The 13,766-nt window shown below is 39.5% G+C and overlaps 1 protein-coding gene across 2 annotated transcripts in view; it reads left to right on the top strand.

Moving 5' to 3' along the window:
• The first annotated feature begins 250 nt into the window (after positions 1-250).
• Positions 251-13,766, top strand: part of DOCK10 (dedicator of cytokinesis 10) — a 200,373-nt gene continuing 186,857 nt past the window's right edge. For both annotated transcript variants that reach the window (XM_055300086.1, XM_055300087.1), the window contains exon 1: positions 251-421. In XM_055300086.1, coding sequence (XP_055156061.1) covers positions 260-421 — 162 coding nt within the window. In that variant the 5' untranslated portion in view covers positions 251-259. The remainder of the gene's footprint in view (positions 422-13,766) is intronic.

The following is a 13,766-nucleotide window of genomic DNA, read 5'->3' on the forward strand; positions in this document are numbered from 1 at the left end:
TTCCTGAAATGAATTGAGCAATAAGTCTCTGGGCGAAATGCTCTAATATTCCCGAGTGTGTTCGGTTTCAGTGGATCAAATCTTTCCCATCTCTGCATCCAAGCTATTTGGCGGCGATCAGATGATCAGAGCTCAAGGAAGTGATTGGAGAGTGAGCTGGCTGCAGCTGCAATGTAGGCTGTTTTCAGGGACAAGGAGCCACTGTTTTTCAAACATAGCATCAACATAGAAGTTATTTTGTAGGCTCCAGGATGCAGCAATGGGCTGCACTGCCAGCATTGTTCTGCTTCAAGCTTTTCGTTCTGTGGTCCAGAGGAGCTGTCCACACATTTGTAGACGACGCCAAGAGGAACCATCCCACGAAATTTTGCCTCTGGAAAGTGACGATGAAATGAGTAGACCGAGAACCCTCATCATCATGGTATGGTATTTGTGGCAAAGCAGCCTCGGTTGATTGAACTGTTATTATAGAAATGAGGTTGCAATTTAGGGTTTGGGGGTGTTCAGCCTGAGATAAAGAAATGTGTGACCTAGAGTTTACTACTGTGCTTTACAACGTGGGGGAAACGTTTAAAACTACTTCTATCATTCAGAGCTGATTATCTTTCTCTTAGATCTGTCACGAAATGTGCAGTTTATCAGTCTATTTGAAATTCTCTTCCGCCTAGCATTTTGTATGCTGTTATTCACTTTTGTGCAGAGAAAAAAGAGAAAACTTAGGGAGTTTGGTTTAACTCAGTGGATTTTTATTTTGTGACTCTAGTTGGAAAGAAGAGCTCCAGACATAGTTTTAGATCACATGTAACCAATCAAGTTGTGTAGATGTTGGTAGTTAAATATCTAGCTTCAAGGCTCTTGGAGTTTTTGTTTCTGACCCGGCTGTGGAAGTGCCTTTACAAAATGCTTAACTTAGGCATAAAATCAGAATAAAGTTTTTGAGAATTTTGTGGAATGCATGGTGTTTTAGAATGCTGTTTCTTGCCATTGGCCACATTACATTTCTGTCTGTGCTTCAGTTATACTAGACAACATTACTGCTTCCTTATGCACCTATTTTATCAGCAAGAATAAAGTAGAAGGTAGCATCTTTTCTTACTTGAGCTTCAGGGAGAGATCTGCTTAGTCACTGAAATCCCACGTTCGGAGGGAGGTGCTGTGCTAAAGTTTCAAAAATTGGGGAGATGTTGCATGGTTTCAGTACAATCGACTTTTTCCTCTTAGATTCCAATGTTCAGATATCAAGGATGTAGTGAATAATGAATGAAAAATACCTGTTACACTACAAGTTTTTAAATGAAAGTCATTTGGTTTGGGCTGTGCCTCTCAGTGATAAAATACTAAGCTAGACCATTCCATGCCAACTTCTTCAACAAATCGATATTTGATTTTCGAAAGGCAATACTGTTCTTGAACTATTGGGCTATGATTTTCTCTAGGAGGAAATACAATGTGGGAATAATTTCATACGTATTATTCCCATAAGTTTTTCACAAATTAAATCTAAACGAACTTGAGACTTTTCCCCCCAAGTTTGACTCTTGTTAATGACAGTGGCATTCCATAGTTATGTGTATTATTTATGCCATCTCAATCATTAAACAGCCTTCCCCTTCCCTAATTTTACCACTTAGAATATAATATTTGGCAGGTAGAAATGTTTTTTGAAAGAGTTTATTTATTTATTTACAAGAGACACACACACAGAGAGGCAGAGACACAGGCAGAGGGAGAAGCAGGCTCCATGCAGGGAGCCTGACACAGGACTGGATCCTGGGACTCCAGGATCATGCCCTGAGCCGAAGGCAGGTGCTAAACCGCTGAGCCACCCAGGGATCCCCTGGCAGGTAGAAATTTGAAAAAAAAAAAAAAAAAAAGATAACAATGCTGTATTTTTTCAAAGATCTCTTTAATTTATATGATACCTTTATGGACATTAAATGGAATGATGATGAATTTACTGATGAAGAACCAGGGCTTCAGAAACATTGCATATCTTATTCAAATCACACAGCTACTAAATGCCAGACCCTTACGTCACATTTAGATCAAGGATTACAAAAGGCAGTATAACTCTCTTCATACCTCTGAGGAAATAAGGATAAAACTGAATTTTCATGAGAAGTATGATGGAAATTTTGGACCACTCAGAATAAGATATGTTCATACAGAATCATTGTGCATCTTGAGAGTTTCCTCTGGGTTACTCCAAATTCATACATTCAACAGCTATTTATTGGTCACCCGCTATGGGCCAGCCACTGTTCTAGGCATTTGGAATGTACCCATGAACAAATCCATCAAAGATTCTTGCCCTGAGCTGTAAAGTTTTACATTAAGTACATTTTCCAAATTTCGTTTTTATGGAAATGTCGTATTAGTGTTGTGATGTTTTGTATAGAAATTAAGATAAAGAAATGATTCTTTATCTTTTAAGATAGTAGTTCAAAAACTTTAATGTGTTTTAAAATCACCTAGGAATTCTTATGTATGAACCAATCCTTAGGCTCCTGGACCCAAAGACTCTATATAAAAGGCGTGGGGTACAGCCTGGGCATCTGCACTCTTAGCAAACACTTCTAGGTACTTTTGATGGAGGAGCCCCATGGATGACATCCAGAGAAACATGGCTCTGGAAACTGATCATCTACACTCTCCACATCCTGTCCTTCTTTATACTGATGGGCTAATCATCATCTTACTCTGGCTCTAAGCTTCTAAACAAAATTATTTTTTTCTCTCTCACTTTTCTATCACCTGTTAGACATTAAATTTATATATTGCTTGTGTGTGTGTGTGTGTGTGTGTGTGTGTGTGTGTGTGATGGGTAGGGAGAGGGAGGAGGGAAAGGGAGACGGAGAGAGAGAGAGAGAGCAAGAAAGAGAGAGATATTACTGACTGTGGAGCCAGAGACTCTAGGTTGGGATCTTGACTTCATCACTTACCAACTACATGATCTTCACCACACTGTTCAACATTTCTATGCATCTTTTTCTCATCTCTAAGATGAGGGTAATAGCTCCATCTGCCCAGAGCTGTGTTGAGGGTTTAATGAAGTGAAATGCATGGTAAGTCCTTACAATCATGTCTAGATATATCAGTAAAATATTCAATAAGGGGGATGGATGTTCAATGACTGAAAAAGTGACATTTGGGGAAAGACCTAAAGGAGGTGAGGAAGTGAATCATGCCACTCTCTGCAGAGAAATGTCTCAGGCAGAAGGACCAGCCAGGATGAAAATTGCTAAACTGGGAAGAAGCTAATGGTGTAGAGAGGCCAATGTGGCCAAGTGAGCCAAAGAGAAGGTAGTAGAAAGAGAAGGTCATTGAAGCAATGGGGGCAGATCAACGAAGGCCATCATGAAGACTTGGAGGGCGCTTTTTCCAAGAGTGAGAAGAGAAGCCATTAGAGGGAGGAGGCCCAGAAGCCAAGATCCTGGGCCATGGATCCAAAATGTCAGGATTTGACCCCAGTCTCTGCTACATGCTGTGTGATCTTGACACAATTGTCCTCCCTGTGACTTTGTTTCTCCATTGTTAAAATACAGAAAGTAATGGTATATAAAGTGTAAATTTCTTTTGAAAATTCAGTAATACTTGCAAAGAGCTTAGATCAGTGCCTGGTGGATAGTAAGTTCTCTATTAGCTGTAAGCTCGTTAATTTGGAGGGCCTTCAGTGGGAGAGTGACAAGATCTATGGCTGCAGAGGGTCCAGGGTTGAACCAGAAAGACCATTAATCCTGAAGTATTACTGTGATCCCAGAAAAAGACCTGAAAGGGAGTTGTTGAGGTTGTGACAAGTGGTTGGATTCAAATACATTTCAAAAGTAGGGACAATAGGGTTTGCTTACAGATTCAACATAAAGTATGAGAGCAAGAAAAGACTCAGGGATGAATATGCAGTATTTTGATTTTGATTTGGCTTTGTTTGTTTTTTGGCCTTAACAACCAGAGGACTGAGTTGCCATTCAGATGAGGATGACCGCAGGAGAAACTTTGGCAAGAGAATCTAAGTTCACTGTGAGACATGTTAAGTTTGAAATGTCTGTCAGGTCCATATATGGAGATTTCAAATTGGAAATTTCATATACAAGTCTGAGTTCCGAGGAACAGTCTACAGAGGAGGTATAATGCCTGACACAACATAAATACCAATTAAATGATTGATGAATGAATAAATGATCTCTTTTCTAGTTTTCTGTATCACAGTGTGTATTTGCAGTTAATCATATCTTGAGCTATTCATTGAAACTCTAATTATTTATTTACTAGTCCTATTTTTTTCTTATCTCACTAGTAGCCTGGAAACCCCATATAGGTAGAAACTATGTCTGCTTTATGCCCTGATGGTGCTCAGCTCAATTCCTTTTATAGACTAAAAACTGATTACAAGTGTTATTGATTCTTTGAAATTTTTAAGTAATTGATTGATATCAAGAGCTTCATTGATAAAGCTGTCTACTTAACTCTTCATTGAAATGTCCAGGAATAAGTTAAGGATGGAGAAAGCTACGACAATAAAATCAAGTTTGTGAATGTTGATACTCTTCAGAAGGCTTTGGCACTTGAGAAGTCAGTATACAGAAGAGTCTCATTCCTGTAGCCCAGGTTCTGAATTCATGCAGAGATAAGCTTTGGGCTGGCATTGGCTATAGTTTGGCTGTGTAGTCCAAAGTGGAAAGGGAAAGACTTGGTAAATATCAAAATAAACTATTTTAGGTCCTTGGCATTTACAAGGGACACGTAAATCCTAATCTCTGAGATTATTACAATGATTTATTAAAATTCAGTCAAGTTTAACTAGGGGAAAAAAAGGAGAAATTCTTTCAAAGCTAATTTACCTCTCACTTGAAAATTTTGCTCTGATGAGAGAAGTAACAAATCTTTTTGTCAATTATTTTTTGTAGCTTTTTTTATAACATATTTCATTAAAGGTCTCAGACACTACCTAATTTAACTGATGTAGATCTGCTATCTCCTGGGCAGTTGGCCTCCATTTTAAGGTCTGTTCCCCCTCTGTCTCTCCTGCCCCCCTCCCCTGAAAAATAGCAACTGTCTGGTCACGAACTGGAAGGTAGAATTGACGTGAGAGGAGGGCAAGAAGCAAGTGCGGGGCAGGCTGCTGGTCTCTTTCTCTGGCTGTATAATCAGCTACCACAGCAAGAGTCAAGGTTTCAACTCAAAAGTGAAACAATTTTAAAATCCATGAGAATTTTGGAGTATCTCTGAAGTAGTAGAAACCACTCCACTTAAATTTAGGAATGCCAAAGATTTCGTGTATAGACCAAGTCAAACATGGCTTTATCTTTTTTATTTTTTTTTAAGATTTGTTTATTTATTCATTCATTCATTCGTTCATTCATGAGAGACATCACGAAAGAGTAGAGACATAGGCAGAGGGAGAAGCAGGCTCCCTTTGAGGACCCCAATGCAGGACTCGATCCCAGGACCCCGGGATCACACCCCGAGCCGAAGGCAGAGACTCAACCACTTGAGCCACCTAGGTGCCCCTAACATGGCTTTATCTTTAATTTTGATTAAAGACAGGGGACAATGACATAGCCTCAACTTGTAGCTAGCAAGTCAGGGATGTAAGATCTCTTCTGTGAGCCAAGGATGTGCACTTATATGATAAACATTTTGGAGCCAGAGAACTTCAGTTATGGCCGGGACACCTGCATTAGCAGCCGTTCTTTGGTGCTCTGAAATGCCAGGTCCAGGACCCTGATGAACTGCAGTACCTGGATCAGATCCTGCCCTTGGTTTGTTTTTGTATGGCCTGTAAACTAAGAATACTTTTCACAGTTGTAAAATTCTGTAAAACAAAACAAAAAAGAAAGAAAACCGTATAGGAGAGACCATAAATGGCCCACAAAGCCTGAAGTCTTTACAGTCTGGCCTTCTGCAGGAAAAGTTTGCTCTGATGGATGAGGTGGGCTCAGCCAGAAAGGAAACTCGCTGCTTTATTACTTTGACCTCTGCAGTGTATTTTGCTCTTCTGCCTAACTACATACAAAGGAACTTGGGTTTTTCCTGGGTGCCTTTTCTTCACCCAAAAGTCTGAAAACTGCTGTGATTCAATGACCAATTTGAGATTTGGAGTCAGAAGCCTGTGTCAGTATCAAGTCTGTCTCGATATGCTGATTCATTGAGCCAGGTTTATTAAATGGGAAATACTATCTATCCTGTCTGTTGGAAGCACCGGAATGTTTATTTCTATGGAATCATTTTGTAAACTAGTGCGTGTCCTACAAAGACAGAGTCTTGTGTGGTAGGCTGGCTAAGTTAGAGCTTCAGAGATCCACAAAAGGTCACTGTGCTGATGAGAGTTCATTATCCTCTGGGTGACTCAGTCAGCAATGAGACCATTTAAATCAGAGTTTTACTGGGGCGCCTGGGTGGCTTTCATCGGTTAAGCCTCTCACTCTTGGTTTCAGCTCAGGCTGTGATCTTGGGATGGTAAGATCGAGCCCCATGTCAGGTTTTGCACTCAGTTTGAAGTCTGCTTGAGATTCTCTCCCTCCCTCTCCCTCTGTTCCTCCCATTTGTGTGTTCTCTCTCTCTCTGTCTCTGTCTTTCAAATCAATCAATCAATCAATCAATCAATCAATCAATCAGGATTTTACCTTAGTTGTTCCATATCTACCCCAAAAGGGGGTATGGTGGCCAGAAGAGAGTGGGTGGGTGTGGCCAGAAGAGAGACACCAACGAGGGTCCTGCAAATAAATTCAGGGCAGAGAGAAATATATGATGTTCCCTTTTATTTCCTTTTATTTCCAAGGAAATAAAAATGATCTCTCTTCTTATTCTATAACAAATACTCTAATTTAAGAACACTTTATTATCAGAAGGATTTTAATATGTTTGCCCAATTTCATCTTTTTTAATGGGTACATAAGGAAGAAAAAACAAATGTTTTAAATCCTGAATTAATGTTCTTTATTCATTTTAGTGCAGTTTGAATCTTGAATATAGTAATATAAGGTTCCCCAGGGTAAAGAAGCTTGTATAATGGCATATGATTTTAAATGGTTTGTGTGGATGGAGTAATATGGAGCTTAAAAGCACAGAGAATCTTTAGAAGTTATTTTTCCTTGTGGGTTGTTTTTCAGCTGAATTTCAAAGGTGCAGAAGATGGACAGGTGAATTGAATGGCTTTTCCATAAGAGTTAATTGAATGTGATCAGAGGCCTAGTAGTTAGCAACACAAATCTTTGAGGCCAAGGCTTACCAAATTCAGATTACACCTGGTATTAGCTCATCCAAAGGATCGTGCATCTTTCTAGTTTTCCAAGCGATACAAATTTAGAAATAGTATGGAACAGAGAAAAAGCATATGCAATTTAAAGGAATGTTTAAAATGTAAAGCCACCATAGTGGTAAAGAAAAGCAGAAAATCAAATGTTGTGGCATATGCAGAAACTTTCACCAAAAACAATTAGCAAATTCAACTATATAGAGATAGAGAAAGACATAAATGTGTATTAAAAATATAAAGAACATTATACTCTTAGTGGATTTGAGTGTTTTGGGAAAGGCCATAGTTTGAAGATAAGAAGATTATATTACCAAGGAGCAATAATGCATAGTTACATGATTAGAAAAAGCATAGATTGGGGGATCCCTGGGTGGCGCAGCGGTTTAGCGCCTGCCTGTGGCCCAGGGCGTGATCCTAGAGACCCGGGATCGAATCCCACGTCGGGCTCCCGGTGCATGGAGCCTGCTTCTCCCTCTGCCTATGTCTCTGCCCCCCTCTCTGTCTCTCTGACTATCGTAAATAAATAAATAAATAAGATTAAAAGATTTAAAAAAACAAAAAGAAAAAGCATAGATTGAACACATCAGTAGTCATAAAAAGTCCCTTAACTTTTAAAAATGATCAAATATTTTTAAAAGCCTGGTTATACCTGTTTTTGTTTGTTTCTTTACTTTCCAGAACAGTATATTTAAAGCTTATCCCCAAGTACCAGGCTTTGACATAATAAAATCTCGTGAAAACTGAGTAATACAGTCAAGGACAAAAATGCATCTTTCGGCAAACCAATTATGAATACGGCATCGTCCCATGCTTCAACCAATTTCCTCTGGATCTTTGGTTTAGTTTCTCAGATTTTGCTTCACTAATCTGATTTACTTACATAGAGACATAAATTTAGGATTTCAAACTTCATTTCCAATAATCTACTTTATCCTGCTGGAATGTATTTCATTCTTAAAGACCATGTTCAACAAATTCAATACGCTCCAGTGAATTTGTCATGGATACGTGGCCTAAACATCAGAAATTCAGTAGACAATTGAGTGACACCTGGCCCTTGGGTTTGACAGGTATGAGCAGCAGCAGACAGTGGCTGCTCTGCTCTCATGGACCTTACAATTTGCTGGTGGAGACAGAAAGGACTGGTGTGTATATGAAACTGTAACCATAATAAATGCTTCAAATGAGAGTTGCATTTCTACCTTACAACTTTATCCTTTGACCATCCAACCTCGACAACACAGTCAAGGAAGTTATCCTATAAAGTGGCAGTGGAGCTGGGACTTGAGGAGTGAATAGATGCTAAGAAGAGAAAGAGGATGCCAGGTGCGATCTTGACTTTTATTTTCTTGCCAGGGGTTAAAAGCCAGAGTGCATTTACTCCGCTGGGTGATCTCAGGATCAATTATTTGCGTTCTCTATGCCTTGGCTTTCCATAAAACAGGAATAAAGAGGGTACCTATCTCTGTTAGTTTCCCATTCCTACTGTAACAAATTACCAAAAACATAGTAGCTCAAAGCAACACATTCATAACTTACAGTGCTGAAAGTCAGAAATCCAAAATGGGTCTCATTGGACTGAAATTGGCACATCTGCATGCCTTTCTGGAAGCTCTAGGGGAGGATCTGTTTGGGGTTTTATTATTTATGTTTTTTTGGCCTTTTGTTTTTTTGGCCCTATTCCATCTTCAAAGCTCACAGCAGCATGCTGTCTTCAGACATCTCTCTGACTCTGACTCTGGACTCTCTTACCTCCCTCTTTCACTTCCGAAGGACCCCGTGATTGCACTGGACCCACCTGGATAATCCAGGATACTCTCTCCATCTCAAGGCCAGTGAGTCTGCACCCTTAATTCCATCTGCGGCCTTACTTCACCACTTGCCATGCTAATAACAGACTCCTAGGCCCTGGGGCTTTAGATGTGGACATCCTTGGTGGGGGAGGGTTATTATTCTGCCTATCATAGTATCTCATAGGATTATTTTAAGAATCTCATGAATGAATACAAATAAAAGACCTGCAGTAGCTCCTGGAACCTGGTAAGGGGTCACTACATTTTAGCTGTTATGATTTCCTTTATTGTTGAAACAAAGAAAAGATCACAAATGTAATCTACTCCAAGGAGTTATTTTAAGAACAAGAATTAAACTGCTAGGAGGAAACCTAATTTGTGCTGCATAGAATGTAGGGAAATGGAAATTTAAGGTTCACTTATTTCCCAGACCACTGCAAAAGTCACTGCATAGACTGTTCACACAAACATATGATTCAAAGAACGTTTGGGTGTGTTTGAGATTTTCTTCTGTGTTATCAACCTATTGCTACTCTTCTGACATTTAACTTTTAGTTTTTTCTTGTTTCCTCTTCCATCCTGTATAAAGGAATACTGTATCTTTCCCATTCTCCAAACATGCCACATTTAAAAATGATAAGGAAAAAGGAAAATATACAAGATCTTAAAAGAAATTATAATTTAAAACCACTAAAATAATTTTTAAAAAGGAGTACATGAGGTGTTAACTGAGAAAGAGAATGAATTTTGGCTTAAGTTCAATGGAGAGAACTGAAGTTATTAACTTAGAAATGCAGAAGCCTGTATCTTCCTTATCATTTTTTTCTTTCAAGATTTTATTTAAATTCAAGTTAGTTCACCTATAGTGTGTAATGAGTTTTCTTATTTTTCATATTAAAGTTATTACAACGTTTTAAAATGTCAGTAGACTTTTTTGTTACTGACTTATAAACAGTTAAGAAACTTAATGATTCCAAATTATGGAAGCTAGATTCTTTTAGGAATAGATACTCAGTAAGAGGTTTGATGAGGGAATGCATGTAAGCCATATCTTATGAGTCGTAGAGCTTACAAAATAGGAATCCATGAAGTGAGAACAAAATATGGATTTATTCAGTAAGTTATCAGCAGCCCTGCCATTGGTACCCCTCTGCTCTCAGTGGCCTTCTTTGCTTTCATGCACTTTAGGAGAACAGATTGAACATCCTACAAAATATCTTTCACTTCTCCTTTCTGTGTCAGAGAAAGTTAGAATGGAGATAGCATTCACAAAATAATAGCTCTTTAGCGAGTACTTTCAGCTATTTGTCACGCATTTTGCTAAGAACTTCAAGCCGTTATCTTTCCTTGTTGCCACAACAACCACTGGAGGAAATTATTTTTATTCCTGTGTCACTGAGGAAGATATTAAAGTGGGGCTTTGTGCAATTGAAATATAACGTGAACCACATAATATAAAATTTCCTGGGAGTTGTATTTTAAAAAGTAAAAAAAAAAAAAAGAAAGAAAGAAAGAATACATTTTATTTAACTTTTTATTTAACTCAATATATTCAGACTTTTATTATTTTGACATACAATCAACATAAAATTATCAATGAGATATTTTATATTGATTTTATACTGAGTCTTCAAAATTCAGTATATGTTATTGCTTATAACGCGTTCCATTTGGATGCTAAATGTTGATCCCAAGTACTTGTTCAGTGTTTCAATTTCATAAAGTTTAGTAGTTGAACAAGTAAATTCACATAGCTCAGTTGTTTAAAACCTAGTTGGACATTTTCAAATGACTGGATAGAGAGCATCGGTTCTTAAAGTTAAATTAAAATTAATTAAAATTGGGGATCCCTGGGTGGCGCAGTGGTTTGGCGCCTGCCTTTGGCCCAGGGCGCGATCCTGGAGACCCGGGATCGAATCCCACATCGGGCCCCCGGTGCATGGAGCCTGCTTCTCCCTCTGCCTGTGTCTCTGCCTCTCTCTCTCTCTCTCTCTCTCTCTCTCTCTCTCTCTCTCTCCCTCTCCGTGACTATCATAAATAAAGAAAGAAAAAAAAATATTTAAAAATTAATTAAAATTAACTGTCATTAAAAATTCACTTCCTCAGTCATACTAACCACATTTTAAGCACCCAGTAGCAACCTATGGCTAGTGACTGCTGCCTTGGACAGTAAAGGTAAAGTAATTCTGACTTGCCCAAGGTCACTCATCCAGTAAGGATTTTAACTGGGATTTGAACCCAGAGCCATTGCCTGTAGCCAGTATGCCACCTACATCTCTTGAAACACCAGAGTGGTGAGTGGTGCAAGATTTTGCCAGCTTTATCAGGATATGTTCTATTGCTTTTGCATGGGCATTTGTTTCTTTGATTAAAACAAAACTAAAGTACACACACACACAAAAAGTCATTTAATTTCTTTAAAGCATGTAGGAATGGGGCAGTAGAGACCAGGGTATCCAGTAATATGGAGACATGAGGTGAATTAAAAAATCATCTTTTTTCCCTTGAAAATTCTTATTATGTGCATAAATGTCATCCTTACCAAGTTGGCAAATGAGTCAAACAAACAAACAAAAATACAAAAGATAAAAATGAAAAGACTACCCAGGCTAGAGATGGAGTCAGAGACCACTCGATTATGGCTCTTGTCAAACCTGTAACTTGCCTGCAGTCCAGACATGCCTCCCTCATCATCCTCACCTGCCTCTCCCCTCTTCTGTGACAGCCTGACCTTGCTCACCGTCCCACCTGAACCTGCCTGCCCTCCTGTCTCTGGTCACTCTGGTCTGGGATCACATGCCAGGATATTCTTCTGCTCATTTGTCCAATATTGCAAGCTGGTGGGTCCTTTTTTCAAAATTCAGGGTATTCCCATATAGATTATATAGAATAAAATATTAGGAATTGAGGATCATAGAATTCTTTCCTCACTTGAAAGATGAAACTCAGGGATCCCTGGGTGGTGCAGTGGTTTAGCGCCTGCCTTTGGCCCAGGGTGCGATCCTGGAGACCCGGGATCGAATCCCACGTCGGGCTCCCGGTGCATGGAGCCTGCTTCTCCCTCTGCCTGTGTCTCTGCCTCTCTCTCTCTCTCTCTCTGTATGACTATCATAAATAAATAAAAATTAAAAATATATTTAAAAAAAAAGAAAGATGAAACTCAGAGGGGCACCTGGATGGCTCAGTGGTTGGGCGTCTGCCTTTGGCTCAGGACGTGATCCCGGGGTCCTGGGATCGAGTCCCATGTCAGGCTCCCTGCATGGAGCCTGCTTGTCCCTCTGCCTATGTCTCTGCCTCTCTCTCTCTCTCTCTCTCTCTGTCTCTCACGAATAAATAAATAAAATCTTAAAAAAAAAAAAAAGAAAGATGAAACTCAGGACCAAAGAGATAAGTTTGCCTCTGTCACTTCTGTAAGAGATGGCAGCAGAACAAGGACATTGGTCTGTGTCTCAAAATGAAAGACACGCTCTTTTTAACTACATACTATTCCCCCCTCATAATCCAAAGATTATGTAGTTCCAGAATATGTACACAATTTCAGATGACACCATATACATGCTAACTGCAAATTACTAACATGATCAATAGTATAGCAAATCTTATCCGGTCTCTGATTACTTCCCTTTTTCTGATTATTTTAGAAGAATAGATCTACACAGAGATGAAACCCAATTCTGCCATTGTCTTGCTCTAAACTATTTGTCTCCTGATTTTCCTTTAAGGATCAAATAAGAAGAGAGTAAATTCTAGTTAATGTGTAGAGTAAACCCAGTAAGAACAGGTGCTTCGGAGAGACACAGAATATGACTATGCTGCGAGTCCAGGAGTCCCACGGTGGAGAGAATGGGGGGGGGGGGAGGCAAATCACTGTCTTGTAATCTCTTCAGATTAAGGAGTTTACAGAGTTCTGCATCGAGAACAGAAATCTATTTCTGTTACCGTGTAGATCTCTGACTCCCAAAATGCTATGCCTTAGCAAAAACATTATACGGTCTCATTCATTTGGGGAATGTAAAAAATAGTGAAAGGGAATAAAGGGGAAAGGAGAAAAGATGAGTGGGAAATATCAGAGAGGGAGACAGAACATGAGAGACTCCTAACTCTGGGAAATGAACTAGGGGTGGTGGAAGGGGAGGAGAGCAGGGGGGTGGGGGTGACTGTGTGACAGGCACTGAGGTGGGCACTTGATGGGATGAGCACTGGGTGTTATTCTGTATGTTGGCAAATTGAACACCAATAAAAAATAAATTTATAAAACAACAACAACAACACACACAAAAAAACAGAGTTGGTAATGGGGGTCTCGATGTCGGACTTCTGTCGTTGGAAAGGTTGGGACTGGGGGAGAATTCTTGCATTCTTTGAACCTCAGCATCCTGACCTGTAGCACAGTGATGATTCCTTGCAGGGCTGTGGACCCACATGAGACGTAAGGAAACACACTCAGCATAACATGCCTGCTGCGCTAAGGCAATGTACCTCCTTCTCCTGTGTAAAATGAGCAAAATACCTACTGCTCACCTGCCCCATAGAAATCAGTGACTTCTGTACGGGAGAACATACTCTGTTTATAATTTTGTGTTCATTCTAAGGAGCCGTTTGGGGATGCATGACGGTTCTTCACTTCTCCACCCGATAAGGAAGCAAGAATATTGAGAGACTCATTAAGTAAACCAAAGTTATTCAAAGAGGGGACTCAGTGGAAAAAACCGGTGAAC

Source organism: Nyctereutes procyonoides, unplaced genomic scaffold, assembly GCF_905146905.1.
Source record: "Nyctereutes procyonoides isolate TBG_1078 unplaced genomic scaffold, NYPRO_anot_genome, whole genome shotgun sequence".
Lineage (NCBI taxonomy): Eukaryota > Metazoa > Chordata > Mammalia > Carnivora > Canidae > Nyctereutes > Nyctereutes procyonoides.